A 24,698-nucleotide genomic window follows, 5' to 3' on the forward strand; every position below is an offset into this window, starting at 1 on the left:
GCAGCCTTCTCTTAAACAGAGCAGAATATGTATGGTGTTCAAAGTCACAGTAACAGATTCCAGTACTGGAGGAAGGATTTTGACTTCTCAGACACAGGAACAAGGAGTAAATTCAATAAAAATGGCTATAAAACTCAAGATCCATTTGTGTAACTGAGCTTGGATCATGGGCAAATTCAATTCACTACCTGAGAGGGACCTGCAGCCATTTTGGTTATTGGGCTGTATTTCATAACCTTCTGCACAGTGGCACCTGTAGGTTCCGTATGTATTGATGCATTGCTGACTACAGGGGAAGCCTGAAGAGCATTCATCAATGTCTACACATGTTTTGCCGTCATCCTTCAGCTGGAATCCAGGCCAGCACTTGCACTGGGGAAAGAAAAATGAGAATGATCAACTGATGTCACTGTCATTGTCTGTTGCTTTTGGTTATCTCTTTAGCAAGGCTCACACTAGAAAGGCACTTAAAGAGGTAACAGGAAGTCATCATGTCTCCTCATAGATAACTTCAGTAAAATTGCATATATTATGTAAAGTTAAAATGGCATGTGACCTCTGGAATCTGGAAGATGAGAAGTGAATTGACACCACTAAAACCAGGTAGTTGGAAAAGAGCATGGAAACCCAGACCTAAGCTTGTAGCTTCTGTTTGATCTCCTATTCTTAAAAATATATATGTCTTTTATTCTTGGTGATTATAACATAATTGCATCATTTTCCCACTCATTTTTCTCTCTCCAAACCCTCCCATATACACCTCCCTGCTCTCTTCCCGTATTCATGGCCTCTTTTTCATTAACTATTGTTAAATGCATATAAGGTATATACATATATATTCCTTAATACAAAAATATAGATATGCAAATAAAAACAACTTTGGATAACATATGAGAATGTTTACTCTGGCCTGTAACTATACTTGGCAGATGCTTATTATTATTGTTCTTGCTTCTCTTGTTGTTCTTGTTGTTAAACCTGGTCTATTCGGTGCTCTTTAAAGAAGAGAACTTGTGAGTATTGAAAGTGAGTTAGGAACAAATTTTTTAAGCACCAAAAAAGAATCTTTTACAGCTGTTCATTATAAACATTTCATGGCCTTAATCATTTATCTGAGAATAAAAGAGATGGCAGAGTTTTTTATCTATTAGGAAACCTATAGATGATTCATGCTCATAATATTAAATCATAAATTTGATATAAAAATACTCATGTATAAGAAAAGAGGTAATATCAGCAAATTAATATGCTCAGAATTTAGATAAATATATTTTCCTTGGTAATTTTATAAAGAATGAATTCCCTAAGCCAGTGGTTCTCAACCTTCCTAATGCTACAATCCTTTGATACATTTCCTCACATTGTGGTGACCCCAACCATAAAATTATTTTCATTACTGCTTTTTAACTATAATTTTACTAATATTATGAGTCATAATGTAAATATTTGTGTTTTCTGATGACCTTAGTCGACCCCTGTGGAAGGGTCTCTCAGTAGGTTGATAACTGCTCCCCAAAGCCCTTAGAACTTCCAACTTTCACAGTTTCCATCAACATTTATGTCAAAAGATTCAGCAATAGAATGTATTGTTTAAATCTCTAGATCACACTGCCAATCTAGGAAGTACTCCAAAACTAATAGTCTGATTTCACAGCCTCTTCATATCTCAGTTGAGTCTCTGTGATGCCCATAAATAAAACTTATTCTGCATCCTGAACTAGTGATCCAAGAACTGCCACTTAGACTAAGCATGTTATGTTTACAAACAACACTGTACTGTGTGCTTAAAAATATTTACAATGAGTCAGGTGGTGGTGGCACATGCCTTTAATCCCAGCACTTGGGAGGCAGAGGCAGATGGATATCTGTGAGTTCGAGGCCAGCCTGATGTGTAAAGTGATAGTCACTTCCAAGACAGCCAGAGTTGTTACACAGAGAAAATTGTCTCGAAACACACACACACACACACACACACACACACACACACACACACACACACAACGTACAATGGAAAATACTGAAGGAAGGAGACTCAGTTAGTAAAATGTCTGCTGTGCAAGCAAGGTGACCCTAGATAGGATCCCTGATGTTCATGTAACAACCAAATTAGAACTCGCTTCAGAGAGACCTTGTCAAAAAGACAAGCTAGGAGTGATCAAGAAAGATATATCTTGCCTCCATGAGCACTGACGCACATGATTACATAGCCACAGTTCACAGGCATGTTCACACATGCATGGGCACACACAGAAGTGGTAAATTCCTTTTGGCATTCAGTTTACAACTTCTTCTTTAAATAAAGAGTTATAAAAAAATGAAGAGTTTGGTAGGATGAGAAATGCTATCACTTAAAATACTCAAAATTAAATCACATGATAATGTAGTCAGGAAGCCAGAATCTGACTGTTTGATACAAAGTGATATTGAATTGAAGTGTCTTTTAAGCCAAGTTCTGTAGGATGGCAGCATGCCTCTCAGGTCATCTAAATGTGGTCCCTGAAATCATTGTGGATGCCAGTGTCAGGTTGACAGCAGCATTCATCACATACATGACTTCAATAAATCAAACTTAGAAAAGCAATTTATTGAAGGTAAATGGCTAAACTAGTGTGTGTGTGTGTGTGTGTGTGTGTGTGTGTGTGTGTGTGTGTGTGATTTTATATATGTGTAATTATACAAAGGGAGGTCCAGGACAGCCAAGCTTAGGCTGTGAAGGAAACGGGTGAAAACAAAAAGCTGATGAAGGTGTAAATTGAAGGAGGGGTTCATATTCTAACCCATGGCTTTGGCCATATGGTTCTGGCTTTAGAGTCAAGGATAGAAGAAATTAGTTATGGAATGTCCCTCCACTACCAAGGAAAGCAGCTGAGGCCAATGTGTGTCAGGGGTGTCATGGTATCTCTTAAAAGCAACAGAAAGCCTAAGACACACATATATCATATAGTCCTTACCATACAGAGTTAAATAATCATAATATCATAAATTCAGAGATTAAAAATAGCCAATTGGCTTTTAGGTTGAATTTGCATTGTGCAGAAATGTGTCCTCATAGGCTGCTACAGCACTCAGGAAAAACTGCATGGTATCTTCATGCTAGACACACCTTTTTGATCAGGCCTTCTTTATAGAGTTCACAGAGTCACTGCTGAACCACTGATGATGTGTGAAACTACTTGCTCTCACTGATGTCAAAATCTGACTTAGCCTTTGAGACTACACAAACATGATGTGTTTCTTATTCTGCTGGTTTGTAGAGATCACCTCCCAATATATGTGCCCCATACATTTATGTTTCTAAATGTATGTCTTATGTGTGTGAGTCTTTTGCCTGTGTGTAGTCTTTACATCTGTGTATGTCAGGTGCCCATGGAGGACAGAAGAGGTTGTTGAATCCCACTGACCTAGAGTTAGAGACAATTGTCAGCTGCTGTGTTACTGGGAAGTGAACCTGGTCCTCTGCAAGAGCAGAAAGTGCTCTGATCTGCTGAGCCATTTCTCTAGGTACTGAATTTATAAATGTATATAAAATCATATTAAGGTTACTTTTGATGAAATACCATGTCCATAAATGTACACATTTCACAAGGCGAGTTCTACATGTACAGAACTCAGTAGAACAAGCTCTATCTCCAGTGATATTTCTAACTGGCTATGGGCTGCCTCTTTATAGAAGATATAGCCTATTGCCAATTCCCCTGAGCCACTGTCCAGTTAAAAAAAATAAAAAAGTAATTTTGGAGTAAGTTTTTTTTTTTTTTCTATGAGCCAGGGAGCTGTGCCCAGGTTTGCACACATGAATGAATGCTCCATCAAAGGAGTTATAGCCTCAGGCTGCAAATTAATTGTTCTTAATGGAGTTTCCCAATCAATCATCAATTTTAGTAATATTGAGTCAATAGCAGTATAATACATCCATGACTTTAAAAGCTATATATCTGCTCATCATTTTTCCACTGAGTCATTCTCTTCATGAAAACTATGCTAGTAAAAAGTGATGAAGTAATTAGGTCTGAATTAAATTTACTGTGCTTATTTGAGGTGCTAATAATGCATGATTTATGTATTTTCCTGCATGATATTATGATAATGTTGTAGTTTTTATTTTAAAATGAAAAAATGGCTAAGCAATCCACTAAATGGATATCCAGGAGGAAGAAGAGAAGGGAGAAATGAGAACTTACATTGATTGTACATATTTGTAGCTGTTATCTTCTCACTGTCTTTAAACTCTCCCCTCCCCTTATTCTGAAAGTTGTGACATTTTTTTCATCCCTAGCTATATTCTTATAACTCTCATATATACATTATTATCCTTCTTCGGACAGAAATCCTTCTGCAAATCCCTTTACCTAGAAAAATTACAACGCTTTTCAAGTTTTAAGGTCATACTGAAAATAAAGGTTTTATTGTATCATTTTTCTGACGTCTCATATGATTTGCTATTTTTGATGTGTGCCTACCTTGTAACTTACTGGCAAATCCTGACAGTCTTGAGAGCATCCACTGACTTTCTTACTCAGACATTCATTTATGTGGCAGTTTTTCTCGTCTGAGCCGTCTCCACAGTCATCCCTATTGTCACAAAGACCACCGCTGGGGATGCACCTGCCATTTTTGCACATAAAAAATGAACTGTTGCATGAATGTTCTGGAAAAAGAAAATAAAACATATGGAATATAAAAGGCACGCCTTTGTATGCCACTGTTCTAGAAAGCACTCACAAATACGATAACTTGTATGTAAAAAATTACAATGAGTAAGTGTGCATCTAAGATGCTGCACAGGTTGGTAATAGGTTTTATAAACAATGCAAAGGAGGCTAAGGGCAAACAGCCTGCTCCTGGTTTACAGCTACTGAAGACCTCACTTTCCTATGAAATTAGCATTCAAAGAAGCATCTATAGCAATATTAATGTATTCTATCTCATTTACACTGTGAATAATGAGTTCAAAGGTGTAAAGATGACTTGACATTTCCCCCAGGCTATAGATCTCTGGGAAATTATTTGTCACTAAAAGCCAAGAAGGAAGAAGAGGTGGGTATTGCTAAATTCATTTCTTCCAGAAAATATAGTACTGACATTTTTAAGTCAAGGCATAAAAAGAACATTGATGGTGAACAATAGTTCTTCCAAATACAACTTTAAAAAGAGTTCAGCTAGCAGCTACCTAAACTTGAATGCTGAATATTACTGCTCATAGTATGTGGTTAAGAAAAAAAAGCTTATTAACATGTACAGGATATCAGGAAAAATTGAGTTTGCACTAAAATACATGACTGAACAACTTTTGTTATAGTGAGGTGGTACATAAATTAGTTTGGCTGGCTGTGAGCATGTACATGTTTGTATATAACATGTCTTTGTATTTCTTTTCAAATGGTATGTAATAGTATCCAATTTGTGTATGTATGAGTAATATGGATTATTTCTAAGTAAATTTTTTTCCTATATATTCTTATTTAAAATTAATTAAAATTTAATAATTATATATATATATTTATGAAATAAATATATGGGTATAATTAAACATACTTATGGAATAAATAACATGGTAGTCTAATGATATCTCTTTACATCTTAATTTAGTTTATACTTAAATTTTTATATAAGCCTATGGGGAAAACTTTTCCTTGTAAATAAAATATCAATAAAAGATTAAATATGGACATTGTCACACATGGCACATGCCAATAATTCTAGCATTTATGAGTTGGTTGCAAGAGAGGAGATGTTAGAGGTCATATTTAGCTATATAGTTTGAGTCAGCCCAAACTATATAAGAACCTGCCTCAAAACAATAGCAAAAAAAGAGGTAAGAAAGTAGAGTAATGAATCGTTAAGATTGTTTGGCACAATTTTAAATATAAACAGCAGATCTTAATGGAACCAGTAGAAACATCATGTCTGACTACCTGTGTCTACTTCACTGAATACCTAACCAGAAATAAATCAAAACAAAACTTCAGAATCATGACTTGCCTCTCATTTCATACTCAGAAAGCTGAAGCAAGAGAATTCCAGGTTTGGGGTTAGTCTAGGCTACATAGAGAAGTCATGTCTCAAAGAAACAAAAGTAAAAACGTAAGAGTAAAGTTGAATATGAACAGAGTATGGTGTGGTACCTGCACTCCTACACTTTGGGTTGATTGGTGCCTCATCAGAACCATCAGGACAATCAAAGTCACCATCACACTGCCATAGAGTGTTCAATAGGCAGCGCCCATCAGCACAGCGGAACTCTTCTGCACCACACTGCCTATATCCTAGAAAAGAGGAAGCAAGCATTCTATAAGCTCCTATTATAGAAATCAATCAGTGCTCCACCTCTTAGTAAACAGTACACCCAACCAACCAGGATGCAGCCTGGACCTGTGTGGAAAATACTCCTCATTTCTTTCCATTACTGCCATAAGAAATGTTTGTTGTGTGAAAGCAGGAATAAAGGTCAAATGTAAACTTGGAAATAAGGTACCAATGTTTCTAGGTAAGGAATATGACTGTGCCACACAGTCAACTGTGTCTGTCTGTTCAGTGAGTGTCTATATCTAACCCATTTCTCTTAGGACATGAAACAGAATGAAAACTACTAGAACCTATTTCCATACTTTGTTTCTTGGTTAGATGTAGTATCAGAACATATGGGTAAACTGATTCTGAGCTATAGCATCCATTGACAGTAGCTGTAATGTTATATTTATGCTTGGCAAAAATTATTCATTGTAAAAAGAAATTGCTAAAACAAGAAAAAATAAATTATATGTATAGAAGAATGAGCATGAAAATTTTTGTAACCATTCAATATGCAAATTCTTAGGGTCATCTCTTCAATAGGTCAGTTCTTAGGATCATCAAACGTCAAATGAGCCATTTTTTAAGACTCACATCTGTTTGTTTATTTGAGCTTTGTTTATGTTTTATTTCTTAAATTGAGATTTGGAATGAGATTTCCCTATTTGTAAATTATAAACAAAGCAATTCCTAGTAAGTGTTGATAAACCTGGGGAAATGTTCTGCTTTTAGAGATAGAATTGTGTGACGTAATAAAGTTCTAGTAGCAAAAACAAATCACTGCATACCTATTGAGAGGATTTGTCATACTAGATGGTGAAGCTGTAGTTTACAACAACAGCCTGTTGGCAGCCTATCCCCACATTAGCCATTTCCCCTATTAGTAAGCACAGCAAGTCCTTCCTAGTCCAGTCAGCAGCAAGTATATCCTCATCCCCCTAAACACAGTTCTTTGCTTTTCTTTTCTGCAAAATCTTGTTTCTACTTGATAACTTCCAGTTCCCATTAATTAATTAAACATCATTGCTTGTAACATCTTCCTTCAGAAATTCCTCTTAGAAATTAAAAGGAAAAAAATACTAAGCAAAGGCTGTCAAATTCAGGTCTCCCAGGATTCTAACTGATCAGTTTTTGGCAGCATTTTGTTGTTCTTGACTTCACACTCTCAACCTGGTTAAGTATTCATAATCCACTCTCCAGGGCTTTTTTTCAATCTTCCTGTGTAAAAGTCCTTCCTGATCCAACATACAACATTGCAGGTGAATCCCTGCACTCCAGCTCTAAAATAATGCTTCCCCCCTTTTAAAAAAAATTACTTCTTTCCTATTCATTTCTTATTTTTTGTTCTGGCTCTGTCTGGCTCTTGCCTTCATTGTACTAACTTAAATGCTAACCTTAGTGTTAATGGCCAAGCATAGTAATGTGGCATATCAACACCACATTTCTGGTCTCTGGAACTAGAATTTCAAATCCTCAACCATTTATTGCATATCCTTCCTGCATCATAAAAACTACTTCCCAGTCAACTGTGTTGTAATGCCATGCATCAATTCATGTTTCCCAGAAATGCCCTTATCCTGCCCATCCCACGGCTGAATAGACCCGAGTGAGCTCCAAGTATTGTTTCCTTCCACACCACCATTCCTAATTAAAGTCACATTGTTCACCCTTTAAAATATTCTGGTAACTTTCTAGCCAGTTTATATTCACCTTATGTTTCTTCTTGTCCTTATCAGTATTTCTCCTACTATGGTGAAAGGGATAGTTCTGGAACTTAAATTTTACTGGAACATCCATTTTCCAGTAGCACACATTTTTAATCCCAGGATTTAGGAGGGAAAAGTATTGGGATCTTTATGGATTGGAGTGCAGCCTGATCTACACAGCAAGTTCTAAGTCAGTCACTTATTTAAAACAAACAAACAAATAAAACAAAAAAGGATTATATGTTAAATTATGATATAGTTCATAAAATATATTGAATGAAGGACTAAAATATGAAGCAATTGTAATAACAAATACAAAGAGATTTCACAGAGCTTCAATAAAGACTAAAGGCAGAAATATCAGAGAAGTATGAAACATGGCTCTAAGTCCATCTCACATGGCAGACAAAGAAAAGAACTGAGTGTGCTGCACAGTGAGGCGTCTGCAGAGTGCTGGACCCATGACACAGGGAGGACACATTGCCTTAGGTCTATAATCCAATGAGGTCAGAAGGTTACACTGAGTTTCTGTCATTGATGGGACGATAGTGCTGATCCCTACCCAGGCACAGGGGATGCCTTTGCATATGAACTGCATAAATTAATTCCTTCTTAGTGTTTAAATATTCAAAAGAATCCATCTTATAGAAGACTACAATTTAAAAATGAATTTTAATATATAACTAGTTAGACTAAAAAATTCTATTCTGAAAGAAATATATGTTATAGTTAGGTAAACAACATAATGGAGAGACTCATTTGGTGATCATAATGCTAAATTTAAACATGAAGTAGTGCATGTCTCAAAGTAAAAGATGAAGGAAAAATGCTAAGTGCATTTTTTTCTTGATAGTTTAAATGATATAGCAGAATTTAAAATATATTTTGGGAGCTTTTGTTTGTTTGGATAGCATTATTTCCTCAAATATTTGATTTAAATGTAAGATTGGATTAGTCAGTTATTTCTCATCTTCAAAGTTCAAAGTAACCCTAACTACTTTGACAGAAATTCTTTTTCCAGCCATTTTCCAGTTTGACTGCTAATTGCTCTGAATCCACAAGAAGAGGGAGTGGTTTTCAAATGAATGTGTAACTATGCAGGATTTAAAAAAAACTCCCCTACTCCATTGTGTAATACTGAATTTACTGGCTTTAAAGACACTAATAAATGTCTATGTTTGTTTTAGTTACTTGTGTGTTTTGGAGTCCCTTTAATAGAACTTGAACTGATACATCCTATGAAGTATCATACTTACCACACTGCAGAAACTCATCTGAGCCATCTCCACAATCATCATCATGGTCACACACAAACTGCTTGGGAATGCACACCTTATTACGACACATGAAAGCATTTTCGTCACATGTATTATTGGGCGCTAAGAAATTACAAAAAAAAATAATAAAATTACATGAGTACATACTTTGTCTTCTCTCATGCTTGAAGTTTACAATATGAATCTTTTCTATCAATTTGTAGTACTCTGAAAAGAAAAAAAAGCTAACATATTAACATATTGCTATTCAATGTATTAGGTAAATAAAAGATCTCATATGTATATTAAAATACTAATGCATGATTTCAGGATTCAAAGGCTGAGTCAGTGAGAAGAAACTGTTAATGCTCATGAGAGACATGGAGGATACACCAGAAAGACTGACAATGTCACTGTTCTTTTTGTTGGTTTTTGTTTTTGTTTTATATTAAGAAAAATTTCTATTAATTTTACATGCCAACCAATGATCCCCCTCTTCTCTCCTCCCACCTTTCCAGCCTCCCCCTCCCAGCCCACCTTCCATTCTCTCCTACAAGTAGGTAATGTCACTTTTCTTAAAAGAAAAATCTTTTGGTAATCTTCTAAAAAGGCTTGGTTCAAGCAAAATTAAGACCTACAAGGTAATGAACCCCATCAAAATTCCATTAATACTGTGAGTGTTGACCCTTGCAATGGAATATTGATTCCTCAGGAAAACAGCCCTGTGGACACAGTGTTACAGCAAGAGCTAAGTGATAGTTGATCCAAATTTGTAATAGACTCATTCAAAGAAAAACCACCTTGATTCTATATGCATAGAATCGCAAGCCTTAGGAGAACTCTTTACTATTAACTAAAAGTGTAGATGCTGTAGTGCTTGAGGTTCAGGGCACTGTGAATGCTTAAAATCTGTGATCTGCTATAATCAAATGCCAGCAGCACAAGTCTCATAAATGGTTCTCTCTTCTATATTTGTAAGCTTGAGGAAGTGAGCACCTTTTGTTCATCTGCTTAATGAAAGTAATTAAATCAGTCTGAAAATATTCCCATGAGGATAAAATGTATGTAGAACTTACCTTTCAAATTTGGTATTCAACAATTCATAGGTACTCTCAGAATTCCTATCTCTATACTAATTATGTTTGTGTTCAATAATGTAAATAAAAGGTGCCTTAATTGAAAAATATTAATACTTTAGTGATTAACATATAATGGGCATTGAAAACAGTAAACACTGCTGTCCCCATGGAAAACTCCTCTTTTCTTTGTCCATCAAGATGCAATGGTATGGTTCAGTTTTCAAGAAATCAACACCAGATTCTTGGTACATTTCTTTGTGATGATCTAGTGTCCTTTAAGACTCTGAGAATTGAGATTTTACAATTATTATCCCACGTGCCTCTCAGTCTCCTTCTGCCAGCTGCCCTACACCCCATGAAGCAACTTTCACTATGCTCTCAGTAATTATTGACATAGAACCATGTACAGACAAAACAGAAAGGATCTTTTTATGTGTGGGGTGTAGTCCAGTTAATTAATTTTCAACAAATGTATTTTGATCTGTTATGTAGAAGTCACACAGAAACAGCATTAAGTTTACATATTTTAATCAAAGTAAAACTCTAACTTTGAGCTGTGACAGTTTCTATACCTTAAGTGAATTACACCAATCCTGACCTGTACATTCTTCTTTAAAGCGGGAGAGCAGTAACTTATTTTGCATTACCACTTCCTGGTCGCTTGAGTACAATTTGTTATATTTTAGCATAATTTTTTGAATAATACCCATGTGGTCCACAAATGTTAACATACCTCCCAGAGTGCTAACTTACTACAACAGCAACAGCATGTGGAATCATCTGGATTTCTGAATTAATTTATAGTCTTTTGTTATTCAGGCCTCAGCGGCAACATTGACCTTCATAGAAACACATCAACTTCAAGATCACAGCTTTGTATATTCTACAACAGGATGAGTTGTGAGCAAATAGGGCTGTGTCAAACGCTTCCTGTTGTGCTTTTATTCCTTTCACATACATATGCACAAACAGGCTCACCTATAGTATTTTAAAGACATGAAGACTGTGTCTTTAAAAAAACTTATGACATTGTCAGATCTCATTTAACAGACCTAATCTGACAAATAAACCCTTCCTGAAAAACAACCCAGCTCAACAGATCACTAGTTGATCTTGGTATCTACATTCACTTGCTGAGGTCTTTCACCCTCCTGATCATGCAAAAAAAATATATGTAAATTTTTACTGTTGAGTAACTCCTGGATATGACCTTGAGTCAAAAACTTTGTAAACTGTCTGACATCAGAGGTTTTCCTCTTGATCCCTCCATTTCATTCATTCTATTGATGCTTTCTTTACCTGACCCAAGGGTTAATACCACATCTCTAGAATTGATAGGTGTCCACTGACTTCCTGATCCATATTTACCTAATAGCAGCTATTTATAGAGTATTTGTAATAGGAATTCAAAACAATTTGAAGGGGAGGGTTATTTAACAAGAAAATTCTAGACCTACCAACCATCTGTACGTAAAGAAGTTGTGCTATTGTGGAGCTTAAAGAGTAAATTTGCAGCCAGTGAAATAGTTTTAAAATTGTTGCTGGCATTGAGCATTTCTAAAACACTCTGAATGTATAAGACTGATAAACTACAATTATTATAACATCCCACGTGGACCCTTGAGGGATGAGGAAAGTGAAAGAAAGTGTATTGCGGTATGAGAAAAACAATCCCCCAGAACTTTGCAGCTGATCTCTTGGACACACGGCATAAGCCAATGTTCATACCACAGCCTGCAGTGGAGAGCTCGTCACTCCCATCAGGACAGTCCCTCTCACCATCACAGAGCCAGTGTCGGGGCACGCAGGCATGGGAGCCCTGGCAGCTGAACATGTCAGAAGCACAGGTGACAGCACCTTAAACCCAAAGAAAAGAGATATTAAATCCTGTGTATCCACTGGAAAAGGGCCACAGTTCATCTTTCCTGTGGAAATAAGCAAGAGGATCTTACATGCAATTAAGGGAAAGTAATTATTGAGAATTATGGATTATGCTGTCCTAATAACTGTCGACATATTCTTGTTTAGGAATATATTATTTCATGGCTTCAAGTGCTATCCTGTTTATAGCTGCATCACACAAAGTAATATCTCTTTTCCTTGAAAATATATCAAAGCATGTATTGGGATTTTAAACAAATGACATTGTGAAGGAATTGAACGTACACAGGCAGGAATAATAGCAGGGAGAGTAATGATAACATTTCATAGATTAGCATGTATGAACTACTTAATGTGTCAACTCCTTTAGTCTTGTAGAACTTCACATATCACGTTCATAGGAAAAGACACCAGCTTCCACAAGCTGAAAACTTGGAGCGATCACAAGGGCAGAGCTTCCCATGTTGACTGGAGGCCCAAAATATTTTTTTGTGGTTCTAAGCTCATTCTCTCATATGCTAGTATGAGTACTGTTTTGCCTCATCTTACATTGCTACAAAGAAAAATGCATGTTTCCTTCACCTTTATCTAGAATCTGCCTTTCCACTTCTATCACTTATTGTCTTGTTGAGCTGCATGGTACATCTTCAATGCTTGCTGAACTGGACTGTGAATTCACAGGGACAGAGACAGCTTCGGTATGAGCATATGATGATCAGACATCAATGACTAGGGGTGTCCCTAGCCACTTCTATACTATATATCTTCAACACTTAGTTTATTTGCATACATAAAATTTTTGTTGAGTGAAGAAACTCAATCTTAATTTTTATATTTTACTTTCGAGAATAGAATAATGTCCAAGATATGTGCCAAACACATACTTCTATAATTAGTTTTACAAAACTTTAGTACACCTAGAAAGAGATAAAGCAAACTGATAATTCCTTAGCTAACAATTACAAGGTTCTGGGTTCAACTCTGAGCAATGCCAAAAAAACAGAAAGAAAAAAAGGACTGATTTAATTGATAGAAAATATTTTCTTCCAATCATGTAAATCAGGGTTAATGCACTTTCATATATGATTATTGTCATTTTATTTTTCAGTCATATGATTGCTATGAGCAAAAGGTGCTTCTCAGAGCATTGTCCTCAAATCATGCAGTAGATGACTGTCTAACCTAACTTTCCTAGACATATATGAGGCCAGAAGGATAAGATTGACATCAATACTGAAGTGTCCAGTTGTTAAAGAATTGTCTGAATGAGGATGAGTACTTCAACAGAAAAAGGGCTGAGTAGAAAAAAATCAGAAAACAATCGATAAAATAAGTGTTGCTTTCACTTAAAAGTAAAACTTACCTGTTGTTACATAATAATATATTTTAAAGTAAGTATCTTCCCATAAAATTATTCTATAACTCCCTTATTCTTCAAGTCATTTTCAATATTAAATTCATAATACCATGCTGTGGAATGGTCTGTATGTCAAGTGTGTTGCTGATTGGTCAGTAAATAAATCACTGATTGGCCATTGGCTAGGCAGGAAGTATAGGCGGGACAAGGAAAAGAATTCTGGGAAGTGGAAGGCTGAGAGAGAGACACTGCCAGCCGCCATCAGGACAAGGAAGATGTAAGGTACCAGTAAGCCATGAGCCATGTGGCAAAGTAAAGATTAATAGAAATGGGCTAAATATAAGAGTAAGAGCTAGACAATAACAGGCCTGAGCTAATGGCCAAGCAGTTTAAATAATGTAAGAGTCTGTGTGTTTATTTTATAAGTGGGCTCTGGAACTGGCGGGACTTGGTGGCGGGAGCTGGAGAGAAATTCTCCAGCAACAAATGGCGTCCAACGTGGTGGCAAGAGTTTCCACCTAAAAACTTAGAAAAAAGATTCTAAAACGGAACTAAAAACAGCTTCCTAATTGTCTCTCTCAAATGAGCGGCAGCTGCCGGTTTGAGCTACTGGCGGGTTCCTAGTGTGCACTCTCTACCTGCAGTATGGTAGGAATGAGGCCTCTGCAAGTAACACATTAAGCTATGTGGTGGATTTAGCCTTTGCTAGTACAAAACAAAAAAAAAGAAGTTTCTGGGCTACACGCTGCTTGGATAAAAGCATAGACCCACGATAGCTCCCAGAGCTGGCAGTAAACGTAGCCATGTTGGGAAGCTGAGATGGGCGGAGCCAGCAGCCACAGCTGCTGCAGTTTAAGGCAAGAGATTCACAATAAGACAGATTCAGATGTAATAGTTTACAATGTATGTAAAAGATACGTAGGCTTGAAAGAGACAAAAAAAGTGATATATAGAGTTATAGAAACAAATACATAGTTTTAAAAAATAAAGTCTTTAAAGAGACAGTAAAGGTAGTATAAAAAATAAGCCACGTAAAGATGACTACCACACAGAGAATCTGGATTATGTTCTCTTTGATATTCGTAACTGCAGAAAAACATTTGATTGTAAAAGCTGTTGAGTTATGCCAAAATGTATATTTTAAAGGTACCTTGACTTCAAAATTTGGATATAAGGATATGTTGCTTTGGAAAAGAGTCTCTGCTCTTGTTTCCACAGAAAGCCAGAGACTATGGATTTGTTCCAGATTAAGATACATCAGGTTTGACCAGCCAAGACCCCCTGAAAGGTCTCCAGTGACACCATGGCCCAGATGATTCAACATCCAGAATGGTTTCAAGTCAACTGGCTCAGATATACAGCCTCACGGACTACTCCATGATCCTAAAATTTTCTTTCTGTCTCCAGAAGATACAGCGCCCCCCTCCAGCAGGAAGTAGTAAGAGAAGCTACGCCCAAATTCCCAAATATTCCAAGCTGGCTTTAGAGATGGAATTGGCTCACTCCCTCTCTAAACCCAGACATATTGCTCAAAAAAAAAAAAAATGGTTAAGAGATTCTTATGTCCCAAATCAGAAGAGCCCTCTGATGTGGGACAGAGAAAAAACAATATTTTTATTTAAATCAGGTTGATTATAAATACAATCTCTTTCTAAAACAAAAAGGGGGATAGTTTAGATATGATAGGATGAAAGGGTAGATTAATGAACCTACTTTTAAAGAGTAACAACTTGTTTAAAATGTTTTACATTGCTATAGATTTTAGTTTATTGATACAAGTTTAAACTTAATTTTGTTATACTGTATATATATTTCTATTCTTGTTTGAGGTATTATGTTTATGTAACTCATTTAAAATTATAATGGATAATTAAAAAATAGATTAATAATTAGTCATCTATGATAATCATATTTGTAGCCATGTTAGTTAAGTCTTCTAGGTATACATAGTTATATTTCAGATAGATAGGTAGTCTTCAAACACTTCAAAGACCTACAGAATATGGCATTTAAAATGTTTTAAAAATTTAGACTTTCTGGACAGTGAGACATGTCTGCTCCTGACAGCACCGATTTACTTCAGAGAGGAGGATGGGCATCGAAGACACTCCATACGGAGTTTATCTTCACCTTGACAAAAATAGCCATTTGGGCAAGAAACTGTTCTTGCCTGGACTGTCTGATCAACTGGACATGCAGGACCCATAGAAAGGTGACCTCTGAACTTTGCTTGACAAAATGGTCCTTCAGGTTCCTGCTTTGCAGAGAAATCTGCCAGACATTCTACAAGACACAGAGAAAAGTGAATAAGAGACTCTAGGCCTGTGGGCTGAAGACAGATGCCCCAACTTTACAAGAGAACTTTGAATGACTGTCCAGGCTGCCAGCTGTCTCTGTCTACCCTACAAGACTCCTAAAAGTTGCTTATATCCTTCTCCATTTCTCAGGTAGTAATATATCCTTCTGAGGTCTTTGATGTGGTTAAAGACTGGATACTTACAATTTTCCTTAGTTATAATAAAAGATAAGTTAGATATAAAACCTTAAACTTACAAATATAAGATAGATAGGATCTCTTCTTTAATACTGTAACTGTAATTCTTGCTTGATAATTGTTTTGTTATATGTAATTTTACTATGTTAAAGTTAAAACCTTCCTTTTTAAGAAAAGAAAAGGGGAAGTGCTGTGGAATGGTCTGTATGTCAAGTGTGTTGCTGATTGGTCAGTAAATAAATCACTGATTGGCCATTGGCTAGGCAGGAAGTATAGGCGGGACAAGGAAAAGAATTCTGGGAAGTGGAAGGCTGAGAGAGAGACACTGCCAGCCGCCATCAGGACAAGGAAGATGTAAGGTACCAGTAAGCCATGAGCCATGTGGCAAAGTAAAGATTAATAGAAATGGGCTAAATATAAGAGTAAGAGCTAGACAATAACAGGCCTGAGCTAATGGCCAAGCAGTTTAAATAATGTAAGAGTCTGTGTGTTTATTTTATAAGTGGGCTCTGGAACTGGCGGGACTTGGTGGCGGGAGCTGGAGAGAAATTCTCCAGCAACAATACCATGTTTTAGCTTCTGTAATAATGGCAATGCTATCATCTAATTCTGCCTGGCCTTCAAGAAGTCTCTTGTCTAAATTTTCTCTCCTGCTAGAAAAAAGGGTTTGACTAGGTAATTATGAAGACATCTCCATGTATGAAATGACATAGTGTTCTTTGCAGCTAATTTGATGGTTCCCTTGATGCTGTTCAACAGATTCTGAGTGAAGAACATGCCAAAACACTAAATCAATTGAGAAGAAACTAGCCATGGAAAACCTCACAGCTTCATTTCCTGGTGGCCACTGCCATCTGGCATCATGTTCCCCAGGGAAAAATTATCCCTGGGGAGAATAAAGACACACTGAAAACCATTCACTAGGCCCATCTTGTGCTCTATTCAGACAAGAAGAGTTGACTGGTAAAGGTCAGTATCCTGTTAATACTTTGGAAACTGGAATTCTGTCTCCACTTCTGCCATCAGCCAATAACTGTGTGATTTCATGTGCATTTATTAATCTCTATACACTTCTCTCTTCTCACATATCAAAAGCTAGAGATAAAGTGCAGTAGAATTTCCATGCTGAGCTCCTCAATATGACATGTCAGAGATACAATCTGCTTTTATAAATCATGTTCATGTACATCATCATGATATTTGGAAGTGGGGCTCTGAAATCTATATTTTAATAGATTTTTAACATGGACTTTTGGTGCAGTAAATGCTGTGAACCACTGAGATGAGTTATTTGTAAGGTTGCCTTCCAATTCGAAAATATTAGATTTATTTGTTGACTGAAATTTCAATGCAAGAGGTAGTTCTTATGTATGATCTTATTGTTATCAGAGAAAATACAGCCTTAAGTAAATTGAATAGACCTATTAGTTTGAATGAAAATAAATATTGTTCACTACCATTTTATTCTTTATTTAAAAGCATTTTCAAGACATCATTGACTCTGTGTGTGTGTGTGTGTGTGTGTGTGTGTGTGTGTGTGTGTATGTATGTGTGTGTATGTAAAGAGAGAGAGGGAGAGAGAGAAAATGAGAGGTATAATATCATTTGTACAGAAAGGTAAAAAGACAGGAAGGAGAATTAAGAGAACAGGGATAAAGTCATGGACACAGTGCATGATAATTATAGCAATTATGTAAACAAATCTCTCCATATCTCTTTATCAGCAGAAAATTCAAGAAGTGAGCAATAAAATTAATATCCCATGATTACATACCCTAGAAATAAGACATGAATGCAGTGACTCTGTATATCTCTAGGGCCTTTGCCCCTCCTATTAGACTGTGTTTCTAGGAAAGCAGTTATCAGTGGAAACTTTTAGTGCCTGGTTAAACAAAATGTCAAAAGCAAGATGGTTTCATGAACTAGAAACATGCCTAGCCCATGAAAGTCCTAATTTAGAACTTAAAGGATTTATAGCAAAGAAACAAAGGAGATAAAGTCATGTAATTAATCAATATTTCTGTATTTAAAGCATTTTGATGATGACTTTTATTTTTTATATTTATCTATTGTATCTATTGTACTTTGCTCCAACTGTGTAAAAGGAAAAAATACTTTTGGACTGTCTTAAATGCAGTAAAATAAATTGTCTGCTTTCAGGAGATAAATGCCAATTTTATGTTTTCCACTGGGCAATTCAGTTGAAGTTGAGAACTATCAGGCCCTTCTGTCCCTGATAAGAGCCCAAACTGCTGACCATTCTGCTGAAATGTGAATGCAGAAAGACATTCAGCTCTGTCCAGGCATCTGAATTTATTATTCATTTCTTCTTCTCTCTAAAATGACAATGGAGAAGAGCCAATCCTGCTATAATGAATAAAGGGTATGCAAGTATAAATACATCTAATACTTATAACAAGTGCTTGGTAAATAGACAAACAGGTAAATAAACAAATGAATATTATGACAAAAAATGTTCAGACTTTATGGAGTTTAGCTTGTTGCCTTCTAGCCCTTGAGAAATCCAGATAATAGTTCCATATAAAACACAAGAAAAATACTTGTGATTATTAAAATATATCATGCGGTGAAACAATCTTTTTGTACACTATGAATATGAATTACTCTCATTGGTTTAATAAGAAAAATGACTGGCCAATAGCTGAATAGGATAAAATTAGGCAGGAAAGCCTGACTAAAAATGCATAGAAGAAAAAGTTTGGAGTCAGAGCAGTCACCAGTTAGACACAGAACTAGTCAGAGACACAAAATGGAGTAGAGATAAAAGCCATGAGTCTCGGGAGAAAAATAGATTAATAGTAATGGGTGAAGTTGTAAGAGCTAGCAGGTAACAAGCCTGAGCTATTGGCCAAGGATTTATAATTAATATAAGTCTCCATGTTGGTTATTTGGGAGTAGTCTCTCAGGACTGGAAAATTCTGCCAACAAAACCACACTGCCTTTGCAGATGAAATACATAGTACTTATTTAATGGTTAAAAGCATAGCAGGTAAATATAGACATTTAACACTACAATACCACAAATACTGAGCTTCAAAGTTCTTTGAAAATTGTATACATTTGTCAAATTTCTTCATTTCCAATTTAAAGCAATGTAGCATCAATGCTTTATTACAGTATGGGCACATAAACAACATAGGTGTTTAATGGCTGGCTAATGGTGGTTAATGGGTGGAAAACTTTTACACTAACTTTCAGGGGACAACTCAGCTATGTTCTCATGTGTCATAAAACAAGATTATTTTGTCTCAACATGCCAATCAACTCACAGGAAAGGAGCATTGAAAGCTAGGTATATGAAGGACAGTTGCGATTATTTGATATCACACAGGCAAAATTCCACATAATCAATGTGTGTGCTTTTACAAAGAAGATAATAGGGGCTTGAGGTATGGCTCATTGGTTAAAAGCATGTACTGTTCTTGCAGAAGTCCACAGTTCAAATCTCAGCAACCACAATAAGCAGCTCCTAACCACTTATAATTCTAGATACATGGGATATGGTTTGTGCATATTTCTGCATAGGGACACACCCACATAAACATAACTAAAAATAAAATCTTAAAATAAAACATCAACTGTTGCTTTAAAAAAGTAGTAAGAGTACATATGAAAATGACAAAATCAATTTGATGATCTGTAAGACATTAGAAAGCACAGATATATGCAATATGTGTGCTTCAAAATGATCAAACATATATGCTACTTAAAAATGCAGAGGAAAAAATATTAAGAGCACAAAGGAAGCTGCTCACCACAAACACTGTCACTTTCATCCAAGCTGTCACCACAGTCATCCTCCCCATCACAGACCCAGTGTTTAGAAATGCATTTTTGTACAGAACAAGCAAACTGGTTCCAAGAGCAAGAAGAATCTAGAACACAAAAATGATTATTTTAGGAGGAATCACTAGGAAAATAAGTCCGGGTGATCTATTGCACAATAGTACAGCTACACACAACAATATTGTATTATTAAAAAGCTATATGGAAAGGTCTTTATTAAAATGATAAATAATTGAGGAAATAGATATTTTTACACTTGTTTGAACATTTCACAATGTAAATGTGGATCAAAATATCACGTGGCAGCCAGTTAACATACATAAATAGATTGCACTGTGACAAAGAATTTTCTTAGACTCTTTCTACAGGTTTTCTAAAATCAACTATCCTATAATAAAACAAACCAAGTTGATACTCTCTATAGTGACTCTACATGAAGGCTGACAAAAGTTTGCAAACTCCTGTGCTTCCAGCTTGCACAACCTTGTCTCTACAACCTACTTCTTACAGGGCTTGGCTCTTCGCTAGTGACTATGCTAGCTACACTCCTTTAAGGATATCTTTGATCACCAAACTAAAATAAATACTCCAGATGCAGAAAGTAGTATTTTCTTTATTTCCATCAATCTTTAACTAAGAGAAAAACGTGCATCATGCAGAAGACAGCATGACCATCAAATACTTGTTTCCAAAGATGTGAGGAATGAGGGTGTAGCTTGAGGGCAAACCAATAGCTTTGTCCTTTAAAAAGTCCACATGTTGGTGCTTTTGTTACATTGTCTGAAAGTGCTTCAGTTTGTAATTTTTGAGTAGGAACTCCAAACTTCATTAGAAACATGGCAATTTTCATACTAGGTTAGACATTTTTGGTAGCATGCCTCCTTACTTTTTACAGTATCAAGGTTTTGATTGTCTTGCTTTAGCCTCTGTCCTTTCTCCACCTAGCACAGTTTCATCAAATGACACCCCAAAATGAAATCCTCCTAAATGAAATTATTCAAAACAAATTTTCATTAAAATATCAATTTGGCTTTGTGATTGTTGATTTTCTTGTCAGTTTGGAGAGATTCAGAATCACAAAAGAAACAACTCACTCAGCATAAATGTAAGGGGTTACTGTGAATAGGTCAACTGTAGTGTGAAGACCCAACCTAAATATGGGGTGGGGTCTGAGACTGAATGCAGAGATGAACGTGAGTTAAGAACACTATTCATTATTCTCTGCTCTTTGAACTTGGTCTGAGTGGGACAAGGCTCCTCCTCTTCCTATGGCCATGCCTTCTCTATCATGGTAGACTATAAACCATCTAGCTATAAACCCCCCCCCAAACCTTTCTTACCTTAAATTGATTATATCAGCAAGAAAATCAACTATCACAGGCTTTGATTCAAAAGAAGTATTTTAAGTTGTATATTTTGCTTTCAAATATTTACTTAGAAGATCAGCAAAACAAAGGAAATTTCAGCAATTTTATTTGAGGAAAACCAAAATTTAAGAAATTTAATTATATAATAGCTAATTGCTTAGAAATTAAGAATTTTTGAAGCACTTTTTTTTTCTGAAGCAGTCTGGTTCTAATGTGAAGATATGCAGAATTTTAACTACAAAGAACATACTTCTGCCATGGGATGTCTTCCTGTACTCTGTGAATGTGTATTACTATGGTTGGCTAATAAAGAAACTGCTCTGGCCTATGGTGTGTCAGGTTATTACCAAACAGGAAATCCAGGAGAGAGACAGGAAGAGGAAGGGCAGAGTCAGGAGTTGCCAGCCAGACACAGAGAAAGCAAGATGACAAGGCAGAACTGAGAAAAGGTAACAAGCCAAGTGGCTAAATATAGATAAGAATTATGGGTTAATTTAAGTGTAAGAACTAGTCATTAATAGCCTGAGCTAATGGCTGAACAGTTATAATTAATATAAACTTCTGAGTGATTATTTTATAAGCGGGCCACAGGACTGCGGGGGCATGGAAGGACCGGAGAAACCTTCAGACTACACACTTCATTATTTACCCATAGAATTTACTTTCAGAAAAGTTTGACATTTCACAAGTGATTCATTTTTAACCGTTTTAACTTTGTCCACCATAACATGCTTGCATTATAATAAAAGATTGAACATATCAAAGGCTTGTTTCTCTTATATAAAAATCACAAATTTTATAAAATAAAATTTAAAATGTTTTCTTTCCTTTCTAACATAAATGAACTTTGCACGCACAATAATAATAATAATAAAAATATGAAAGGGGCAAGTGCTTGAAGAAACAGATGCTTGAGTGTATTATTTAAAATCATGCACATAATTAAAACAAAATTTAAGCAAAGAACAAGTAGGTATTTTTGAAGTCTTTTTCTCATTACAGGCTGTAAGTATATTAATAGTATCTGAAATAAATAACTCAAAAAATGAAGCTACCACATTTAGATTAATGTTGATAATTATTTTAAGCATAAAATTGTAAGAAAAGTATGAAACAAGAGGTTGTCATGCTATGTTATAATTGTCTGTGTTTACTTTTATAGTCTATCAACAGTATTGTGCATAAATCCCCTAGGAACAGAAATACCCACATAAGAGTGGTACCATAAGCAGCTCATACAACAACGCAGAGTAGAGGCTCACCACAGTGTAGTTCATCCAGCCCATCCTCACAGTCCTTCTGACCATCACACACCCAGGTATTCAAAATGCATCTTCCACTAGGACAACCAAAATAATTCTCTTCACATTTGTGTTTGTTCTGAACTATGATAAAACATAGAATGCAGTGTCAAATATGTTAAATTAATCTGAGGCTTTGGCAGTGCATGGAGATACAGTTTTAATACCACCTGAGTTGGAACAGACAAACTGGGAAACGTAAAACAGATCAGGCCTGGTCCTGAAGAATGCCAAGGGTACAATGACCCAAGAAATAAGAACCCATCACCAGTCATGAGGGAGACCTTTTCCCCAGACTTGATTATAAATCCAGTTCAAGGCTGGTCTTAGAACTGGAAGCAAAAGTTGAGGGAAATATTGGAACACATTCCTTGAATCAGTTTGATGAGATGATTCAATAGTAAACATAAAATAATGAAAACAACTAACTTTATTCAACAGGGAATGAAGAAAAAAGCATCATAGTTTTATCAGAAATATGAGTTCTGTGTTTATAATAAAAGCATATTAAACATCAGTGGCTCTTTGCTTAAAAAAGGGGTGGTGGATTGAATATTTATATTGCCCTTTCTTGAACATGCCTTAGTAGGAATTAAACAATATTCTCAGTTTTAAGAAAGAAAAATTGTACAATAAAATTTTGAAAATTATCTGGCTGATAAAGAGCTGGTGAGTGTATAATCTTGAGACCCATAAATTAACATTTAATTAATAATAGTTATATACCTTGTAAAATATCAGAAGACAAATAGTATTCTGTCAGTAAAATTATTTCTTAACTTATGATTTGTTTTTAAAAATTGAAATATTATATAGAATTTCATAGAATATAGAATATCCTATAAGTTTTTCTGACTGGAGCCTAGTTGTCCCCTTGTACCCTTGGTTCAGATAGTATGAAATGTGTCTGGCCCATTGTCCATCAGAAATTGATCCCCACAATTTATTTAATAATCACACTGAAGTAATCCATTGTTAATGATTTAAAATCAAAATTTCCTTTCATTTTCTGTAAACACATTTTCAGTGAACTCATCAACCAGATGAAATTATTGTACACATTACAGCTGCTGGGATGATACAAAGATGACCAGACATGTGCAGCTTCACCTGCTGCTAGTTCCTACACTACCTGTCCACCTTCCCTTGCCTGCCAGGGCATCTTTCTCTTTTACCTAGTATAAAACTTTGTTAGTGTTGAAAAATAACTTTTAAAATAATGTGTTAATCCTAGAAAAGGATAATTTTATAAAAGAAAAGAAACACTAGTTTAATGATTATCATGTAATATTCTCTTGAAAATATTTTCAATATTGACTGCAGATATAATGATGAAAAGAATGTTTCACTGTAAATAGAACTTTAAATCAATAATTTTGACCCCCAAGATCCATGAAACTAAACAAAGTTGTTCCCCAGTCTTTTACAAATTTTAATTCATCCTGCCTACAGACCCTCTCAGGTCTTTCTGTCCCCCAGTAGGCTCAATCCTTCAGGCTTATCCTAGTGCTACAATAGAACACTGTCTACAACCTCCCTTCTACCATTCATACTTCTTATGGATACACAGATTATCCCCTCCTAACCTCCTTCCCCGCTAGTCACTGAATCCCCGCCTCTGACATTAGACATTCCTTATGAACACACTAACCAAGAAGCCAACAAAACAGGCAACAAACAGCTATCATACTTCCTGAAACTCCAGAGATGAAACAGAATCCAAGGAACAAAACAATCACCCAAAAAATGACAAACCCAGAAATAATCACCTAAACGTCACCCCAAACTCAGATCCCTAGATGCCATCTTAAGGATCTTAAGGACACAGTCAAGAGTAGCCAGAGCAATATGTCACCACCAGAGTGCAGCTAGCATACTACAACAAGCCCTGAATATTCCATCACAAAGGAAGCACAAGGAAACAGCCTTAAAGCAACCTTTGTGAAGATGATAGAGGTTCTTAAAGAAGTGAATAAATCCCTTGAAGGAATCCAGGAAAACACAAACAAATGAATAAATCCTCTAGAGGAAACAAAGAAAAAACAAACAATCAAATAGTTTAAGGAAACCAATAAAACTGTTCAAGACCTGAGAATGAAAATGGAAGCAATAAAGAAAACACAAACTGATGGAAATGAAACATTTAGGAACTTGAACAG

The 24,698-nt window shown here is 35.8% G+C and overlaps 1 protein-coding gene across 1 annotated transcript in view; it reads right to left on the minus strand.

Moving 5' to 3' along the window:
- Positions 1-24,698, minus strand: part of Lrp1b (LDL receptor related protein 1B) — a 1,617,914-nt gene that overhangs the window by 277,250 nt on the left and 1,315,966 nt on the right. The window contains exons 50-56 of the mRNA XM_059258831.1: positions 22,501-22,623; positions 19,841-19,960; positions 12,061-12,189; positions 9,254-9,376; positions 6,126-6,266; positions 4,461-4,648; positions 189-372 (exon numbers count right to left, since the gene is read on the minus strand). Of these exons, the coding sequence (XP_059114814.1) occupies positions 189-372; positions 4,461-4,648; positions 6,126-6,266; positions 9,254-9,376; positions 12,061-12,189; positions 19,841-19,960; positions 22,501-22,623 (1,008 nt within the window). The remainder of the gene's footprint in view (positions 1-188; positions 373-4,460; positions 4,649-6,125; positions 6,267-9,253; positions 9,377-12,060; positions 12,190-19,840; positions 19,961-22,500; positions 22,624-24,698) is intronic.

This window comes from Peromyscus eremicus, chromosome 4 (assembly GCF_949786415.1).
Source record: "Peromyscus eremicus chromosome 4, PerEre_H2_v1, whole genome shotgun sequence".
Classification (NCBI taxonomy): domain Eukaryota; kingdom Metazoa; phylum Chordata; class Mammalia; order Rodentia; family Cricetidae; genus Peromyscus; species Peromyscus eremicus.